The 18,861-nt window shown below is 46.2% G+C and overlaps 1 protein-coding gene across 3 annotated transcripts; it reads right to left on the reverse strand.

Annotated features, from left to right (window-relative positions):
* Positions 1-157: 157 nt before the first annotated feature.
* LOC119267471 (MADS-box transcription factor 3-like) lies at positions 158-8,002 on the reverse strand. 3 transcript variants are annotated; one of them, XM_037548854.1, is made up of 10 exons: positions 7,813-7,999; positions 7,169-7,446; positions 2,637-2,718; positions 1,635-1,696; positions 1,434-1,533; positions 1,241-1,282; positions 1,097-1,138; positions 808-986; positions 618-670; positions 158-489 (listed from the first exon to the last, which is right to left on the reverse strand). In XM_037548854.1, the coding sequence occupies exons 1-9, from the start codon at positions 7,825-7,827 to the stop codon at positions 652-654; spliced, it is 819 nt and encodes a 272-aa protein (XP_037404751.1). In that variant the 5' UTR covers positions 7,828-7,999; the 3' UTR covers positions 158-489; positions 618-651. The 3 variants fall into 3 exon arrangements, with proteins under 3 accessions (XP_037404751.1, XP_037404750.1, XP_037404752.1); XM_037548853.1 differs by having other exon boundaries at positions 1,434-1,536; XM_037548855.1 differs by lacking the exons at positions 158-489; positions 618-670 and having other exon boundaries at positions 804-986; positions 1,434-1,536; positions 7,813-8,002.
* Between the last annotated feature and the right edge of the window lie 10,859 nt (positions 8,003-18,861).

Consider the following 18,861-nt stretch of genomic DNA (forward strand, 5'->3'; position numbering starts at 1 on the left):
AAAAGAAAATTGAAACTTACCATCCAAAAAGAAGTTGCCATCCTCGCATCACTAACTTGCCATAAAAATATTCGGGGTTGCCATGTGTTCGTGTCACATGTGTGCCACTTATCAGGGTCCAACTCCTACATGTGAGATCAAAACACTCCTTGTAGTGTGCATACATTTCCAGTTAGCCACGCCCCTTGGTTAACACCTTGTTCCATTCAGTTTTGGTACACAAATTCAAAACGCCGGTAATTATTAATTTAATACAGGGGAAGATATGCAACACGATGGCGCGCGCCGAACTCGACCACTTATGTGGTGGTCGATCGACTAACCAGCACCTAGTTGCCGATGAACAAATATAGATATACATTACAAGTACCACATGCACCTGATCCACAAATTCTGGTTACTACTGTTATTCGTAGATCGAGCAACGACATTCCAGGCACACCTGCACGGTGACAGCTGCATGCACCCACGGACATCTTCAGATTTCATCTGCGAGGTAGAAACACGTACGCATGCTTAATTGAGGTACCCGCTTAATTAGGAAAATTAACATCACGTAACCAAAATACATAAATGCATTTCTCTCCATATGTAGAGAGAAGAAGAACGATGTATACCTAGCGTGTGTGTACTGCAGTGTCCGGGGCAAAACTAGTTGAAGTACTGCTGGCTGCAGAGGAAAAAAGGTAGCAAGAGCGAATTAACACTATGCATAATTGAGTACGAAAAAGACAGTAGATTATCTTCACACTGAAATTATACATGAGCATAGATGCAATTAGAGAAATAATTGGGAAAGCTGCTTACCCGAGCTGAAGGGCAGTTGGCTGCAGCTGTTGGGAGTAATGCTGCTGCTGCTGCTGCATGATGTTCGCCTGCAGGAAGTTTCTGGAATCATACGGTGAGACCATGTGATCGTATTCGCTGCTCGCCGACCCTGACGCCATCATGTTCACCGGCTGCTGACCCCTCTCATTCTCAGACACCTGCAGAAAATCACAGATTCACACCGCAGAAATATTATGGTAAATATTATATGTTGGCAATTATAGTATGTTCTTCAGGTCGATCAACAAGCTAGCTATTTCTGATTTACCTTGCTCCTCAGGTAAATGTTATCATTCTGTAGCTCCATTTCCTACAATTATAGAAAATGTTGCTGGATGTAAAATCCTTTGTCGAAAACATAAAGAGAATTACTGTCATTAGAGGAATGCACTGCTATATATGTTGTACTTACCCTCTTCTGCATATACTCAACTTCAGCATACATCAGCTCATTCTGCATCAAGGCATTGTTCATAGGTGAGGAACTAATCGAAGGAAAAAATATATATGAGCAGTACGTAGTCCATTAGCATTCAGTAAGTATATATGATGTTAAACACATCCAACATACATTCATACACTGTAGCTGCATGCCTGCATCATACCTTTCTAGCTCTTATCTTGGCTATGCCTTTCTCCAGCCTGCCTTCTAGCTGCTTAAGATCCCTCAGGGTCATGGTGCTGACAGAGTCCCTCACCAGCGACCTACTGGATATTTGAGACAAGTTAGACTGGCAGCACACATATTTAACTTTACGGCAAATTCTCGTACTATATACACAACATATGATTTGGCAGATGTTCACCTGTTTGAGTTTTGCAAGCTACTGATCTGCTGGCGCAGCTTGGAGGACTCCTGCTGGTAGTACTGCAAGTGTGCAATACGGGGGAGCATTCATCAGTAACCAACTATATTACTGATAGAAATAACTAGTCTCCGTATGCAAATCAAGAAGCTAGTTCAAAACAAATTTACATCGTTACTGGAAACTGATCAGTTGCATACAGGGGTTAGCTAAGCACATTTCATTTTTCCTATTTTATTTTGTATGCTGACATATACCTTTCCCAAAAGATAATCATGTGGAATGTGATTTCTCAGATTTTTTTCATGTCTAAAATTATATTATTGGCAAGTTTTTCAAATGAAGCAATAATTAGCCCCTGTAGCCAGCAGCTATATATATATGCAGAGAATCGCCATTGCAAACTAATTAAGCTAAAGAGAGAATGAGCGTTAATCAGCTAAATGCATAAAATCAGATGATAGTTCGGTTACTTCTTCACTTCACTGAAGTTATGTTTATCAATATTTCATGTGGATTAAAAAAAAACCTTGTGATTGATCCTGCTTCCAGAACTTCAGACAGAGAGAGCTAGAGTTGCATGTACTTCAGAGTATTTTTGTTTTTGTTTTGATTCAACAAATTATCTTCGCTTTGTTGAAGACTTATCCATTGCATGTGCATTTCTAGCATCAAATTATGATATCAGTCCAATTGACAATATGATGCATATGATCCGTTGGACCAAACAGAGGATCCTCTGGGAGTTGTGACTGCTTCACTGCAATAACCGTTGTTGTGCAATAGCCCATATACTACTCTCTAGTCTGCTGAGGATATCTTGTCACAAGATTTTGCTCAGAGAAATCAAAGTTTGCCTTTGCTGAACAGTAACATGGAATATTGATAAGCACATGAATTGAAAGACACTACATGGAGTACTTGTGATGTTGACTATACAGATCACATCTTTGGTGTCAATTCAAGCAATTGCTGTAGAGTGAAAGAATGACATGATGTTACCTGGGCATTGACTTCTGCAACCGTGCCAGAGTTGGATGTGTCACTGTTGGCCTTTTTGTACCTCTCAATGGTAGCTTTCACACTGCAAGTAACCGTTCATGATCGGAATTAGCACGCATATATATATATCCACACTCTAGAGCAAATTATAGAAAATTAGCAGTAGCATAATCTCATGTGCGCAAGGCAGCTACGGCATCACCTGTTTCCTAAAAGCAATACTGCTATATGGTAATCTAAAGTTATACAACCATCACCCGGAATGTAAAATGAGCAATTCCGCTATTAATGCATGTACTTACACAACTAATGAATGTTATTAAAAAACTAATGAATGGGATAGGTTCAAAAGTAGGCCTAAATGGTATACCAAGGAAGAACCTCTTCCTGAAGGAAGTAGCTATGCAGTCAAACTAGTTTCCCAAGATTGTTCGAAATGAACAGTTCACAACACCAACAGGCAGGATGTGCTACAGTGCCACTGTATTCTGCTCTACAGTTCATACTGTGGCACATTGGTCCGAAGCTTGTGTTATCACAAGTCTCTCCGGCCTATGAATCAAGAGCTACCCCTGTCTAGCTCCAACAGTAGTTCCCCTTTCCAACGAGCTTTTGCCTGTCATCGCCCATACGAAGTTACAAGCTTCAGAGGTGATCGATGTGTGTTCTCTCATGCGTCCGTACGCATTATCCTAGCTCTCTGGTACAGCACAGTTAAGAAAGTGTACTACTGTAATGTTTTAGGTGGGTAGGTTGGGGATGTACACATCCAATTGTATGATGTCCCAGCATGATATATCCATCTATATATACCTATCGGTTGTACAGAAATCATTAGTGAGTAATTAAAATTAGAAATTAACATGTTCTTTTTTCCTGTCTATGAATGTAATTTCAAAACTGGAAATGTGATCATTTCATTCTCATATGTAAATCAAAATTTGTTTATATGTCAATTGTTCCCCAGGGTCCCCTTAAAGAAAATTAAAGATATCACAAAAGACATATATGGGCTGGTAAAGGTAGATATAACTTGATAACAAAGTACAATATGGCTATAAAAAGTCAGTACTTATATATATTATCATAAACAATGCATCAAACAAGAAGCTCTACATTATTAAGAGTTTATCTTAGGATGCAAGTGGATGCAGATATATTGCCTAAATTTGAAACGCTGAGAAAGTAGCCTGTCTGATTTTATGAAACATTTCAGTATGCAAATGACTTAATTTGCCAGCTCACTCTAATAATTCTGGCCAATCTATAAGGAAATCATGTTTTCTCTTCCTCACTATTTCCGAATGGGGGTAGTTGTCCCCAGGCCTCTGCAACTTTGCATGTATGTTAAAACGTTTTATATTTATGTACAGAGAAAGTACAAGATTGTTTTGACTTTCCAAAGAGAAAAGTCACATATTGATTTGTTGTACACATTTTTCCAGTGCATACAGGTATAGTTGTTATATTTTTAGAGACTTCAGAAAAAAAATGAAGGTGCATGACTAATTAAGCTTCTTGAACATATACACTCTGAGAAAAAAGAACATATACACTCTGAGAAAAAAGTACTATTTTTTATTTGTGAAAAAAAACATTTTCTTGACAAAATGTGACCACAAAATTTATGCTAATAAGGAAAAGAGATAGTTAAGTTATGATGAATATTCAGACAAACAACGACCCTACTTCAGTTCAGTCAACTTCTCAGCACTTTGCTTAATTATAAATAGGAATGTTGTCCATACCATATGGTCCTTACATTACAAGCAGATGCCTATCGTATGTAAAGAACAGGCCTACAATATTCCACTAATTACCCGGCAGAAATGCACAATTCCACCCCATAGCTACGAGTAGTAATTAACAGGAAAACACAATTCCAGCAGTAACCCAGCAGAAATAGAAAACCGAGGGAAAGCTATTTATACTAGCTTTAAAACAGAATAGAACTAGGTAGTGATCAGTGGACTGACACCAGACATCGATATCCCATAAAGTTTCCATAAGATATTCGAAGAGATCTTTTGGCTGATGGTACTGGAGATTTGACTGCTAGCTCATGTCTTATCACCACATTTCTGAACCCCTTTTTTTATGCAAACTCAACAAAAGACCAATTTCTGCATACAACAAGACTGACAGCCATATCAACAAGCACATTGTTATCTCACCCCTACCTCCCAAGTTAAGATCGTTATAAGCCAAATAAACGTCACATCACATTCACAAGGGACAGCCAGCCCTGGTTAAATGCAGATCATATGTTCCACTCACCAAAGAGATGGAACCTTAGCATCCTCGAGGACGCTATCGGGCGGCCATCCGCACAGTGACAGGTGTGCTCGGGCACATGATTTCACATGATTGATTGGGCAGTAACACAGCAGGTTCGCTCGTTTTACCCAACGGCCAAACAGGGGTGGCAACACAACGCAAGCTTTTACCCACTCCTCCCAGGTCCTTAACCATTCTGACCAGGTCGCCAGCTTTCCTCACTCCCAATACGCACCGCATGCCCAGCGCAGCAGACGTACTGTACGTGCTACTGTTGCCTGTGCCATTGGCTGGCACCCAAGCACCAGGCACACACACCAGCAACAGAACAAATCAAGCGTTTTTCTTTGGTACCAAAAAAGGCCAGGCTTTGTTTTTCAGTGTTTATTTCTCAGCCAGTGTGACAGTGCCTGGCATGGCCACGTGTCACTCTATGGTAGGAGGGTCTCTTCTTACCATATGTTCAGCAACAACAGTACCACTACTGTATATGGAATCGGCTGTTATGTTTTCTTTACATACTTAATTATGTATATTAACATTATTCATGGAAATATTCAATTCATTTTTGAATTTCTAAACATGACTAGAATTATTTTCCAATTTTAATAAAAACCTGCACGGGATCTAGCTACTGCATACCATACATGCTTCGTATTTTCCATTTTTCTTGCACATAAACATGAATTTCTTACATGCTTCATCTCTTTGCTACATGTACTGCTACAAAGTTAGCTACTCCTAATAGAAGGTTGCATTGCTGCTCAATAATAGTAAGAATGCATGCATTAGCATTGGGCATCCTTCTTGTATTGGGCTTATTGAAATTGAAATTCAGTGCTTTGTTCTTTAGCAAATGTAAAAAACCCTTTTTCAAATAATATGAAATAAATATGTGTACACATAATCATAAAATTTTAGCACGTAAGTATACACCAGCCAAAGATGCTTTAATTTGGTCAATTTATTTAATTAAGATGCATGTGTGAACATTAGGAAATTGCAAGATATTGCATTTTCTATTTTGAGCCATACACAAGGAAAGCTATCTAGAGTAGTCTTTCTTGTGTAGCTCCTTTCAGTAATATGAAAAACCCACACATATATATATACCCTTCTACTTTCCTGCAAAATTTCTTCTTCGCTGCTATTTCTTTATTGTCCCCTCTGGGAAAGTACAGTGGTGGTGCCAGGAATCAACCCCTCTGATGAGGGGAGAGAAAGAGCCACATGGTTCGAAGCCCTAACCCTAGCAACTCATTAGTTGGGATTTGGAAAGAGCAGGAGATGATGCAAAAGAAACTGAAATTAGAGAGACAAAAGTGCTTTACCACTTCCTTGATCGCTCTCTACCTTATCACCTCATCAACACCTCATCAAACACACATACACTAACAGTGACACATCCATGTACTACTAACCAGTACAGAAAAAAGATGAGCAAAAAAACCTAGATCTGCTTCTCTCCACACATAAGCAAAGGTACCAAAGGGAAAGAGGAAGAAGCAGGGAGCCCAAGGGTGGATGCCCTGTGATCTTTGTGATCATGAGGTGTGGGAGATCTACTGCTACTACCACCAAAGCAGCCCTCCCTTCCCCTCCCCACAAGCATACACACACAGGCAGAGGCAGTGATTGGAGAAAGGAAACATGCATGGTAAATGGAGCAAGGAAAGGGGAGGACCACCATGTTCTCCCTCACTCGCACAGTCACAAGAAAGAGAAAGGCTCAGGGCATGTACACACACATACCACACAGAGCAAGCACTGTCCTAGATCTATCTACACATCTAGCTCACCTCACAGGAGCACAAAGGAAAGCAGCAAAGAACCACCACAGCAAGCTGCAATATGCTTGCCTCAGTCACAAAAGAAAGAAACTGCTGCAATTTCTTTCCCCCTCACCCTCAGCAACACCAGAATAAACAAGACAGTTAATAACGGAAGGGAGTAACAAAAGATGCAGCTCCCATTTGACCTTCCCGACTCTTTGCCCCAAGAAAGCCAGGAGCAAACTTGCTCCAATTTGGACAAGAAACTGAGAAGAGAAATAATAAAAGAAACCAACAACACGGCAGTAGTAGTAGGATCTGAGGTATGTGCGTGCTATGCTATGCATATGCATGCCTTTCTTGGTGCTATATAAATATATGCCATATGTATGCATACATCCATCCATCCATACTTGTGTATGTAACTTGTAACCTGATTGAGAGAGCTGAGGGGGAGATGACAGTTGGCGGTCGTGGCCGTACCTGTTGTTGGAGTACTCGTAGAGGCGGCCGCGGCTGGAGAAGACGATGAGGGCCACCTCGGCGTCGCAGAGCACCGAGAGCTCGTACGCCTTCTTCAGGAGGCCGTTGCGGCGCTTGCAGAAGGTGACCTGCCGGTTGGTGGTGTTCTCGATGCGCTTGATCTCGATCCGGCCCCTCCCCATCTTCTCGCTCCCCGCCGCCGCCGAGTCCTCCGGAGCCGGAGCGGCCAGCTGATGGTCATTCACGGTCACACCGGAAGCTCCGCAGCTCAAATCGGCCTGAGAAGAAGGCAAACCGCAAAACCAAGATGAACAATTAGTGTGGAAAGCTGGAAACATATCGAACAAATCAAGAACTGCCCATGGCATCCGTCCTATCTAGCTTTATTCTTGGGCAGGCTCTTCCGCTGGTGCATCATCAAAAGGAAACAAACGATGCGATCCATCGATTATTTTTTTTCTCTTCCTTTTTAATTTGTGGTGATCTCCAAAGATCAGAGGGATCTTCGGCCCTGTATCTGCCTTTCTAGCTAATCATCGCTGTGCAGGCAGATTCTACTCGCAACATACATGCACACAGATTGTGCAAGAGGAATAATAAAGGAAGCTATTTCCCAAGACCATGGCCAAGAAGAAGCAAATTACCATCATGCTCATCATGGATGCTACGGCAGGAGGATCTCTCAACGTGCCTCTGTGAGCTAGCTAGCAGGCTGGGGGAAGAGATCCAGAGAGGAAAAGAGGAATGTAGTGTGGGATAGGCAGGACGAGGAGAAGGAGGAGAGGTATTAAAGGGAGGTGGTGGGGAGGGAGGGAAGAGGGGGGAAGATATGCAGTTAGGAGACGATGTGGCCAATTCTTATGGCCCTTGGTGTTTGTTTCTTCTGACTTCACTTTATAACCCTTTTTAGGTTTACTAATTCCTGCCTTCCCTCCTCTAAGCTTGTCCATATCCACACTATTTACATCAGCATATATGTAACTCTGTAACTTGGGGGTCTACGACTCCCTAAAAAAATGAAATTGGGGGTCTATGTACCTTGCCTTGTTAATTTCTATAGGTATACACTTGTTAATTATTACTCTCTGTCTTAAAATGTAAGACATTTTTTGAATACTTCCCAAGACCCCAAAACCGTTACGGGCATTTTTTTTCTCGAAGACGCATGAGTGTGCGTACTATATATACAAGAAGGGATGGGGGTAAAGAGCCCACCCCAAATCCATTGTCAGCGCAACATCTATTATATCCTGTCTCGTCAAGACCTATCCCTAGCGCCACAAGAAAGGCATCAATATCGACCTTCAGAAGGCCCGCTGTTCTCCATGTAACCCTTGGTCACAATTGATCGAATTACAATTGTGGATGAGGGGGTTGCCCCATCGAACACGATCGCGTTTCGGTGCTTCCACAATTCCCTTTCACATATCCATGTATGCGATTTAAGAGAACTTTTCGGAAAAATGTGATTTGAGAGAAAACTCATGTATGTGATTTGTTCATTTCTTCTACAAAACAGCTTGCACTTAGTTTGTACACTAGCTAGTGAAATCAGTGACTATGCCAATGGAGTGCGTGGTATTTGCCGGGTGCTTTCCATCGGGCACTTGGCAAAGGATCGCCTAAACTGAGTGCTCACGGAAGCACTCGGTGAGGCGGCCATACTCGGCAAACCATGGATAGGGCAATCAGCAAAGACAAGACACTCCACTAACTCTGGGCAAGGCACTCGACGAACGGTGACACAAGGCAAAGCCAATGCCACGTGTCCCTACCCACCACAGGACGACACGGTGATGATACGACCGAGTTTACTGAGTGTCATATGACGGCAAACTGCTTTTTTTCCTTTTTCAAAGGACCCAAATATCCAGCGAACGCGAGATTTTTAGACATGGCAAATCAAACCTTTTTTTTATGGCAAATCATGTTTGTCGAGGGAGGCAGTTTAGTTGGTGAGCATGGCCAATCCATCTCAGTGCATTTTTTCCGCCAACTAAATTTATCATCCTTGCTTCAACTTAAATTTCCATGATTTTTTTCCATTTGGCAATGCCTGCAAATCTGACGTTATTTGCCAAGTGCTCGATATAACACTCGGCCATGCTCCTGTTTGCCGAGTTTTGGTCCAAAATCTTCTCGCAAAAAGAAGACCATATTAATTGTTCTACTTTGTGTGGTAATGTGTCATGACTAACAATTTTTTTACTCGTCAGTGTGGAGAGACAGGGAGACAAGTCAATGCGTTCGTGCCCTATCCCCATGTGACACCGCACAAGCACTGTTCCATTACAGCTTGTCACACAGGATGCAGGGATGTATAACCCAGCAACCTCCTATTTACTCAGTGCTCCATTCAGTTGCCCACTCATGCATGGGGCCCTAGCTAGTTTGCTTGCTGCCCAACACCATCTCCGCACATAATGTGATCGATGGATCGATCATATGCTTCCTGCCCACACTGTAATGCACCGGCGTCTTATTCACCACAAATGCCCTGGGCGCGCCACGCCTGCGCCGCGACGAACGGCCGATCGATGATCTATCTAGGCCTCTACTACTTGTTGAAACTCGGGGTGGTTTGTGCATGTGCATGTCATCTTTAATTTGTGATACTTACGTGTGTACTATGGTGCGCAAAATTGTAGTGAGGTTTGGGGAAGATCTTTGCTTCTAAGGTACAGTAGTACTCTCAGAAGGTAACATTTTTCCGATTTAGTTAATGAAGCAAGAATGCATTTTGTTGGAGAAGTTGTGGAATTGTAAGCATGGCTTCTTTTGGCGCTGTTGTCTGCCTACTTTTCTGTAGAGCTACCTTTCCTGGGTATGCATAAGGAGAAAGGGTACATGAAGACAGTTAGACAAGTGGCCAAGGACTAGTATTCGGCAAAAAAGCAGACTGTGATTTTGTTTTTGCAAGCATTCTTGCCACAGTCTCATGCTACTAGATCCTTCGTTGCTGTATTTGACAATGAAGCACTAAAATCAATATAATTAAAACAAATCAAGGGCACCTAATTTATGTCTAGTTGATTAATACACGATTAATTTCTGGAGTTCAATCCTTGGAGTTCAAAGCATATTAGAATATCTCCAGCTTAATTAGAACAGCAAGAGAAGAACAAGAAAAACAATTCTATGTGGAACAAGTATTGGAACAGATCAGCTTACTTACAAGTGTAATCAGAAAAGGTTGTCCTTCTACATTTGGCATTGGACAGAAGGACTGAAAAGATCTGATTGAACCACGGTGACAAGAAACCTGGACGTCCAATCAAGCATTGGAGATGAGGTGGTTGACCTGTGCACACATCCGTGCTATACATTGATAACAGGTGCCCATGAAAGATAGGTTTGGGCTCACCTGTATGTTCCACCGAACTAACATATCCAAAGTTTGTCTGGTTAACTTGTACGCATGCTTAATTAGGCAGCATTTAAAGGTTGCATGTGATTGCTGCGACTTGATTGATAACTGCATAAAAAGTGACGGCTATTTGTCGACGTTTTTTTTCTTTCCTCAAGTACGCATAGATTTGGTCCCATATGACTTTGTTATTTGCCCATGTATTTTTTTATGCGTGTGTTGGTGTGTTTTTTTTTTAAATTGTTTGGATTGCTTACCACATGTTTCATGATGTATGCATGTGTTGGTGTTGGATGTGTGCAACTCCTAGCTATGCATAGGCGGCCTCCATGCTCAGTCTGATTAATTGTATTCTTTCGGTGCTTCATTTCTAGCCAATAAAATGATTGTTCCAAAAAAAATGTCAATGCTACAATTATGGACTTAGTTGGAGAACCTGCTTGCGTGTTTTTTTTCCTCGCCTATGAATAGCTTTGATAGTTGGAGACTCTGCTTGCGAGTGGCACCGGATGTTGCCTCTCATTATAGGAGCCTGGTGTTGGGTAGGCGTGGGCATGCATAATAGTTGAAGAATCCGCATGATAGGTAGTTGGAAACCCCGGTTGTGAGTGCCATCAAACGTTGTAAACAACTGGCCGAGACGTTGTAAATAACTGGCCGGTGATTTGGATGGCTCCCCCTCCCCTCCCTCCCCTCCCGCGACGCTCCCGCGAGCGCCGGGGGAGGGGAGGGGGAACCCTAGCTCCGGCCCGCGGCCCTCCTCCTTGCGCTCCCTCTCCTCGCCGCCGCCCCGACGTGCTGGTAGGCTAAGCCCTGCCAGCGCGGGCGGCAGTGGGGTGTTCCTCCTTCCCCCGCCCGGGATGATGGTCACGGGATCCAAGATCGGGTGGCGGCGCAGCACTTTCCTCGGGGCACGGCGACGCGGCAGTAGTAGTAGGCGGCGGAGACGCGGGCTGCGGGTGGCGGCGTGAAGGGGCTGAGGCGTGGTGGGGCGCTGTGAGCTCCGACGGCGTTGACCCTATCGGCGTGCGGCCAGATCTGGGCCCAGGCGGCGCGGGCCGGGAGCGGCGTGGGCTGCGGGGCGTCCGCCTCTGCCGTGGCCATGGCTGGTAGGGGCGGAGGCGCAGCGGCGGTGGCAGGTGGGCAGGCTACTCGGTTTCCAAGCGTCCCGCCGGCTGGACAGTGATACGTCACCAACGTATCTATAATTTTTGATTGCTCCATGCTATATTATCTACTGTTTTGGACTATATTGGGCTTTATTTTCCACTTTTATATTATTTTTGGGACTAACCTATTAACCGGAGGCCCAGCCCAGAATTGCTGTTTTTTTTCCTATTTCAGTGTTTCGGAGAAACAGAATATCAAACGGAGTCCAAACGGAATAAAACCTTCGGGAACGTGATTTTCTCACCGAACGTGATCCAGGAGATTTGGACCCTACTCCAAGGAGTCAAAGAGGCAGTCACGAGGGTGGGGGGCGCCCCCCCCCCTAGGGCGCACCCCCTGCCTCGTGGGCCCCTCGGTGCTCCATCGACGTACTCCTTCCTCCTATATATACCTACGTACCCCCCAAACGATCAGAACAGGAGTCAAAAACCTAATTCCACCGCCGCAACTTTCTGTATCCACGAGATCCCATCTTGGGGCATGTTCCGGAGCTCTGCGGGAGAGGGCCATCATCACGGAGGGCTTCTACATCACCATAGCCTCTCCGATGAAGTGTTAGTAGTTTACCTCAGACCTTCGGGTCCATAGTTAGTAGCTAGATGGCTTCTTCTCTCTTTTTGGATCTCAATACAAAGTTCTCCCCCTCTCTTGTGGAGATCTATTCGATGTAATCTTCTTCTTTTTGCGGTGTGTTTGTTGAGACCGATGAATTGTGGGTTTATGATCAAGTCTATCTATGAATAATATTTGAATCTTCTCTGAATTCTTTTATGTATGATTGGTTATCTTTGCAAGTCTCTTCGAATTATCTGTTTGGTTTGGCCAACTAGATTGGTAGTTCTTGCCATGGGAGAAGTGCTTAGCTTTGGGTTCGATCTTGCGGTGTCCTTTCCCAGTGACAGAAGGGGCAGCAAGGCACGTATTGCATTGTTGCCATCGAGGATAACAAGATGGGGTTTATTTCATATTGCATGAATTTATCTCTCTACATCATGTCATCTTGCTTAAAGCGTTACTCTGTTTTAACTTAATACTCTAGATGCATGCTGGATAACGGCCGATGAGTGGAGTAATAGTAGTAGATGCAGAATCGTTTCGGTCTACTTGTCACGGACGTGATGCCTATATACATGATCATGCCTAGATATTCTCATAACTATGCTCAATTCTGTCAATTGCTCAACAATTATTTGTTCACCCACCATAGAATACTTATGCTCTTGAGAGAAGCCACTAGTGAAACCTATGGCCCCCGGGTCTATTCTCATCATATTAATCTCCATCACTTTAATCTTGTTTTGCTTTTTACTTTGCCTTTACTTTGCACTTTGCATCTCTATACCAAAAATACCAAAAATATTGTATCTATCAGATCTCACTCTCGTAAGTGACCATGAAGGGATTGACAACCCCTAATCGCATTGGTTGCGAGTAGCTATCGTTCTGTGCAGGTACGAGGGACTTGAGCGTGGCCTCCTATTGGATTGATACCTTGGTTCTCAAAAATTGAGGGAAATACTTACGCTACTATTCTGCACCATCCCTTCCTCTTCGGGGAAATCCAACGCAAGATCAAGAGGTAGCAGACAACGACGGCGGCGCGGTTGGACTCCCCGGTGAGCTTCCTCGGGGGTGGGTGGCGGTCCTGGTGGGCACTCCTCGCCGGTGGCTGGGGCTGTGTTGGTGGCCTTGCGTGGCTCTACGCTGGGTGCCAAGGCGAGGCGGCACAGGGGTGTGTCCGGGCGAGGGATTTGGCTGGAGGGATGGGCGACGCTGACGTGCTCGGCTCCCCGTCACCGGCACAGGAGTGTGCTGGTCTGCATGCGTCCGTTCCCCCACCTCCCCCTTTCCCCGGCCGCGTGCGGGCGGATGTAGCGCCGACGATCTTCAAGGCAGGATACATTCTGCGGCCCGTCGGTCTGGTGTGTCCCCTTGGTCCAAAGTTGATCCTTTTGGATGATCTTGGGGGTGTTTGGATGTTGGGCGGAGGCCCTAGCGGCGGGAGGCGTGGTGTTCGTGGACAGAACCTACATCTCGGGTGTGGGCGGGCAACCATGGTGAGGGAGTCCTGGATTAGGGGGTCTCCGGACATCCAGATTATCTCCATTGGCCGGACTGTTAGACTATGAAGATACAAGATTGAAGACTTCATCTCGTGTCCGGATGGGACTCTACTTGGCGTGGAAGGCAAGCTAGGCAATACGTATATGGATATCTCCTCCTTTGTAACCGACCTTGTGTAACCCTAACCCTCTTCGGTGTCTATATAAACCGAAGGGTTTTAGTCCGTAGGACAACAATCACAACATACAATCATATCGTAGGCTAGCTTCTAGGGTTTAGCCTCTCTGATCTCGTGGTAGATCTACTCTTGTAACACCCATATCTTCAATATTAATCAAGCAGGACGTAGGGTTTTACCTCCATCAAGAGGGCCCGAACCTGGGTAAAACTTCGTGTCCCTTGCCTCCTGTTACCATCCGGCCTAGACGCACAGTTCGGGACCCCCTACCCGAGATCTGCCGGTTTTGACACCGACATTGGTGCTTTCATTGAGAGTTCCTCTGTGTCGTCGCCGTAAGGCTTGATGGCTCCTACTATCATCGATAGCGATGCGGTCCAGGGTGAGACTTTTCTCCCCGGAGAGATCTTCGTATTCGGCGGCTTTGCACTGCGGGCTAATTCGCTTGGCCATTTGGAGCAGATTGAAAGCTACGCCCCTGGCCATCAGGTCAGATTTGGAAGTTTGAATTACACGGCCAACATCGTGGGGACTTGATCTTCGACGGATTCGAGCCACAGCCGGGCGCGCCGCACTGTCGCGATGGGTATGACCTAGCTCTGCCATCGGACGATACCCCAGAGGCCGCGCCCGCATTAGCTCCGACCCTTAGCTCGGAACCAGCTGCGCCAATTGAGGACGGGTGGCTAGACACCGCCTCAGGGGCTGCAGTCTCGACGGCGATCGAGCCAAACACCAGCATAATCCTCTGCGCAGCCCATGACTCCAAGGTGCCGGATTCTCCTCTGGACCCCGAACCATCCGCACCCCTGCCAATCGAATCCTACTGGGCGCCGATCATGGAATTCACTGCTGCGGATATCTTTCGGCACTCGCCCTTCGGCGACATTCTGAATTCACTATGGTCTCTCTCTTTGTCAGGAGAGCCCTGGCCAGATTATGGCCAACAGGACTGGGATGCGGACGACGAAGAAATTCGACGCCCACCCACCACCCACTTTGTAGCCATTGTCGATGATTTAACCAACATGCTCAACTTCGACTCCGAAGACATTGACGGTATGGACGACGATGTAGGAGACGAACATGAACCAACACCTATAGGGCACTGGAAAGCCACCTCGTCGTATGACATATACATGGTGGATACACCCAATGAAGGAAACGGCGACGAGATAGCGGAGGATGACCCCTCCAAGAAGCAACCCAAGCGCCGACGTCAGCGGCGCCGCTCTAAGTCCCGCCAAAGCAAAAGTGGTGATACCGGCACAGGAGATAATAACACTCCGGATAGCGCCGAAGACAACAAAAATCCCCTCCAGCAAGAGTTAGATCAGGAGGATGAAGGAGCCAGCTCTCCTGAGAGAGTGGCTGGCGGAGAGGAGGAGGATGACAATTACATGCCCCCCTCCGAAGACGAGGCAAGCCTTGGCGACGATGAATTTGCCGTACCAGAGGATCCCGTCGAACAAGAGCGCTTCAAGCGTAGGCTTATGGCCACGGCAAATAGCCTGCAGAAAAAGTAGCAGCAGCTTCAAGCTGATCAAGATCTACTAGCTGACAAATGGACTGAAGTCCTTGCAGCCGAGGAATATAAACTCGAGCGTCCCTCCAAGAGTTACCCAAGGCGCAAGTTACTACCCCGACTGGAGGAAGAAGCGTATGATACGGCTGATCGGCCACCTCATGGCCGCGATAGAGAGGCATTCCAGCCAAAAGCTCAGTCTCCACCCCAATGCCATCCAAATAAAAAGGCAAGAGGAGATACGCCAGACCTGCGAGACATATTGGAGGACAAAGCAAAGCATTCAAGATCGATCTACGGATCACGAGGGCGCACCACTCTACGAGACGGTAAACGTCACACCGGATACATTAAAAGCAAATCCGGCGGGGCCGAACATAGCGGGCAGGACCCATACGAGCTGCGTCGTGATATAGCCCAGTACAGAGGCGCCGCACACCCCTTATGCTTCACAGACGAAGTAATGGAACATCAATTCCCAGAAGGTTTCAAAACTGTAAACATTGAATCATACGACGGCACAACAGATCCCGCAGTATGGATTGAGGACTTCCTCCTCCACATCCACATGGCCCGCGGTGATGACTTACATGCCATCAAATACCTCCCACTAAAACTCAAAGGACCAGCGCGGCATTGGCTTAATATCTTGCCAGCGAACTCCATTAGCTGTTGGGAAGATCTGGAAGCCGCATTCCTCGACAACTTTCAGGGCACTTATGTGCGACCACTAGACGCCGATGACTTGAGCCACATAATTCAGCAGCCAGAAGAGTCGGCCAGGCAATTCTGGACTCGGTTCCTTACAAAGAAAAATCAAATCATCGACTGTCCGGATGCGGAGGCCTTAGCGGCTTTCAAGCACAACATCCGAGACGAGTGGCTAGCCCGGCACCTTGGTCAGGAAAAGCCGAAATCTATGGCATCCCTCACGACGCTCATGACCTGCTTTTGTGCGGGAGAAGACAGCTGGTTGGCTCGTAGTAACAACATATCAAAGAACCATGGTACCTCAGATACCAAGGACGGCAACAGCAGGTCACGTCGCAACAAGCATAAGCGCCGCATTAACGGTGAAAGTACTGAGGATACGGCAGTCAATGCCGGATTCAAAAGCTCTAAACCCGGTCAGCGGAAAAAGCCATTCAAACAAAGTACGCCGGGTCCGTCCAGCTTGGACCGTATACTCGATCGCTCGTGTCAAATACACGGCACCCCAGACAAACCAGCCAATCACACCAACAGGGATTGTTGGGTGTTCAAGCAGGCCGGCAAGTTAATCACCGAAAACAAGGACAAGGGGCCGCATAGCGATGACGAGGAAGAACCCCAGCAGCCGCACACTGGAGGATAGAAGAGGTTTCCCCCGCAAGTGAGGACGGTGAACATGATATACGCAACCCACATCCCCAAGAGGGAGCGGAAGCGTGCGCTCAGGGACGTATATGCGTTCGAGCCAGTCGCCCCAAAGATCAACCCTTGGTCCTCTTGTCCGATCACCTTCGATCGCAGGGACCACCCCACTAGTATCCGTCACGGCGGATTCGCTGCACTGGTCCTAGACCCAATCATCGACGGATTTCACCTCACTCGAGTCCTTATGGACGGCGGCAGCAGCCTGAACCTGCTTTATCAGGACACAGTGCGCAAAATGGGTATAGACCCCTCAAGGATCAAACCCACAAAGACGACCTTTAAAGGCGTCATTCCAGGCGTAGAGGCCCACTGCAGAGGCTCAATTACACTGGAAGTGGTCTTCGGATCCCCGGATAACTTCCAAAGCGAAGAGTTAACCTTCGATATAGTCCCATTCCGTAGTGGTTATCACGCGCTGCTCGGACGAACCGCATTCGTTAGATTCAATGCGGTGCCACATTATGCATACCTCAAGCTCAAGATGCCAGGACCTCGCGGAGTTATTACAGTCAACGGAAACACAAAGCGCTCTCTCCGAACAGAGGAGCACACCGCGGCCCTTGCAGCAGAAGCGCAAAGCAGCCTCTCAAGGCAATCTACCAATTCGGCGTTTCAAAGCCCGGACACCTTCAAGCGCGCTCGGGGAAATCAGCAAACAGACCGCCTGGCGCGATCTGAGCTTGCATAGCAATACGGCGGCCACCCCAATCCCAGCCCAACGGCGTTGTTCGTGCCGCGCGTACATAATTACGCATTAAAAATACCATGGGCACAGGTGGGGAGGGGGGCACAACTACGGCACGCCCCAAAACGCGGCCTAAACCGCACCAGGGGCTTCCCGTTTGGTTATTTTGCTTTTTCTTCCAGGACTTCAATCTCTGGAAATACTGTCTGGCAGCTCTATTGCCGAACACATGATACAACAACCAAGGAGGCCGACAACTACGGAATTCACAGGTGGATTACAGATTTCATATAATTCCTCAGCTCGCCCTTGGAAGGGACATAGTCCTACTTTTTTGCCTACTACACTATCTGTATCACTCTGCTTTAATGCAATTTTTAATATACAATGCATGACATTACGACTATTATCACATTTTTGTTATATGTATACATATCTATGTGTTCATTAATGACGCCTAGCAACCGTATACTCTGGTACGGCCAATGCACCAGGGGCTTATGTACCCACAATATGGTGTGAAAAGTCCGAACACTTTCACAAGTGCGGCACCCCGAAGTTATAGCATTATATGCATCAGCTCCGAATCATGTCTTTGGTCAAATGTTGGGTTTGCCCGGCTCCTATGTTTTGGTACCTTACGTTCCGCTCTATCGGCTAAGGTAGCGCTAGGAGAACTACTGCGATTGTGCCCCGGTTCTGCCAGGCCGAGCACCTCAGTAGAGAAAGCTAAAACTGACTGTCATGATAAGGCGAGAGACTGGTCACTGTTCGGCGAGGTTTTTCGAGTCCCTAAAGACTTATGCCGCTTAGAGTGAGGGGCCGGCTCCGTCCGGCTTACAGGCATGTATCGCGCCCTGAATTTGGCCTTCCCAACACCAGGGGCTTCGCCGAAATTTAAAATTATAGAATTCTATGGCTAAGTGATAGTGATAAAGCATTATTAGTCCGGTTGCCTTGTTCGCTGTGCTGAGCACCTCCCTCGAAGGACCCAAACATGGGAACAAGAGTGCTCAGGTTTATCCCGAACACCCCAGCACTCGTGGTATGGGGGCAGAAGCCAAGGACTAACCATCTCTCAGATTGGATAAACAGCCAAACAGAAGGTAATATTTTAAATTCACACAAGCGTTGCATAGCGCATATGAAACAAGTTTTCATCACACAGGATAAAAAACGAGCAAGTCTCATTCAAATATTACATTTTGTGAACACTCATCCGCGATAAGACGGGAGCCCGGCAGAACACCCTCGTAGTACATCTCGGGGTGGCGGTGCTCCTTGCCCT

Source organism: Triticum dicoccoides, chromosome 3A, assembly GCF_002162155.2.
Source record: "Triticum dicoccoides isolate Atlit2015 ecotype Zavitan chromosome 3A, WEW_v2.0, whole genome shotgun sequence".
Lineage (NCBI taxonomy): Eukaryota > Viridiplantae > Streptophyta > Magnoliopsida > Poales > Poaceae > Triticum > Triticum dicoccoides.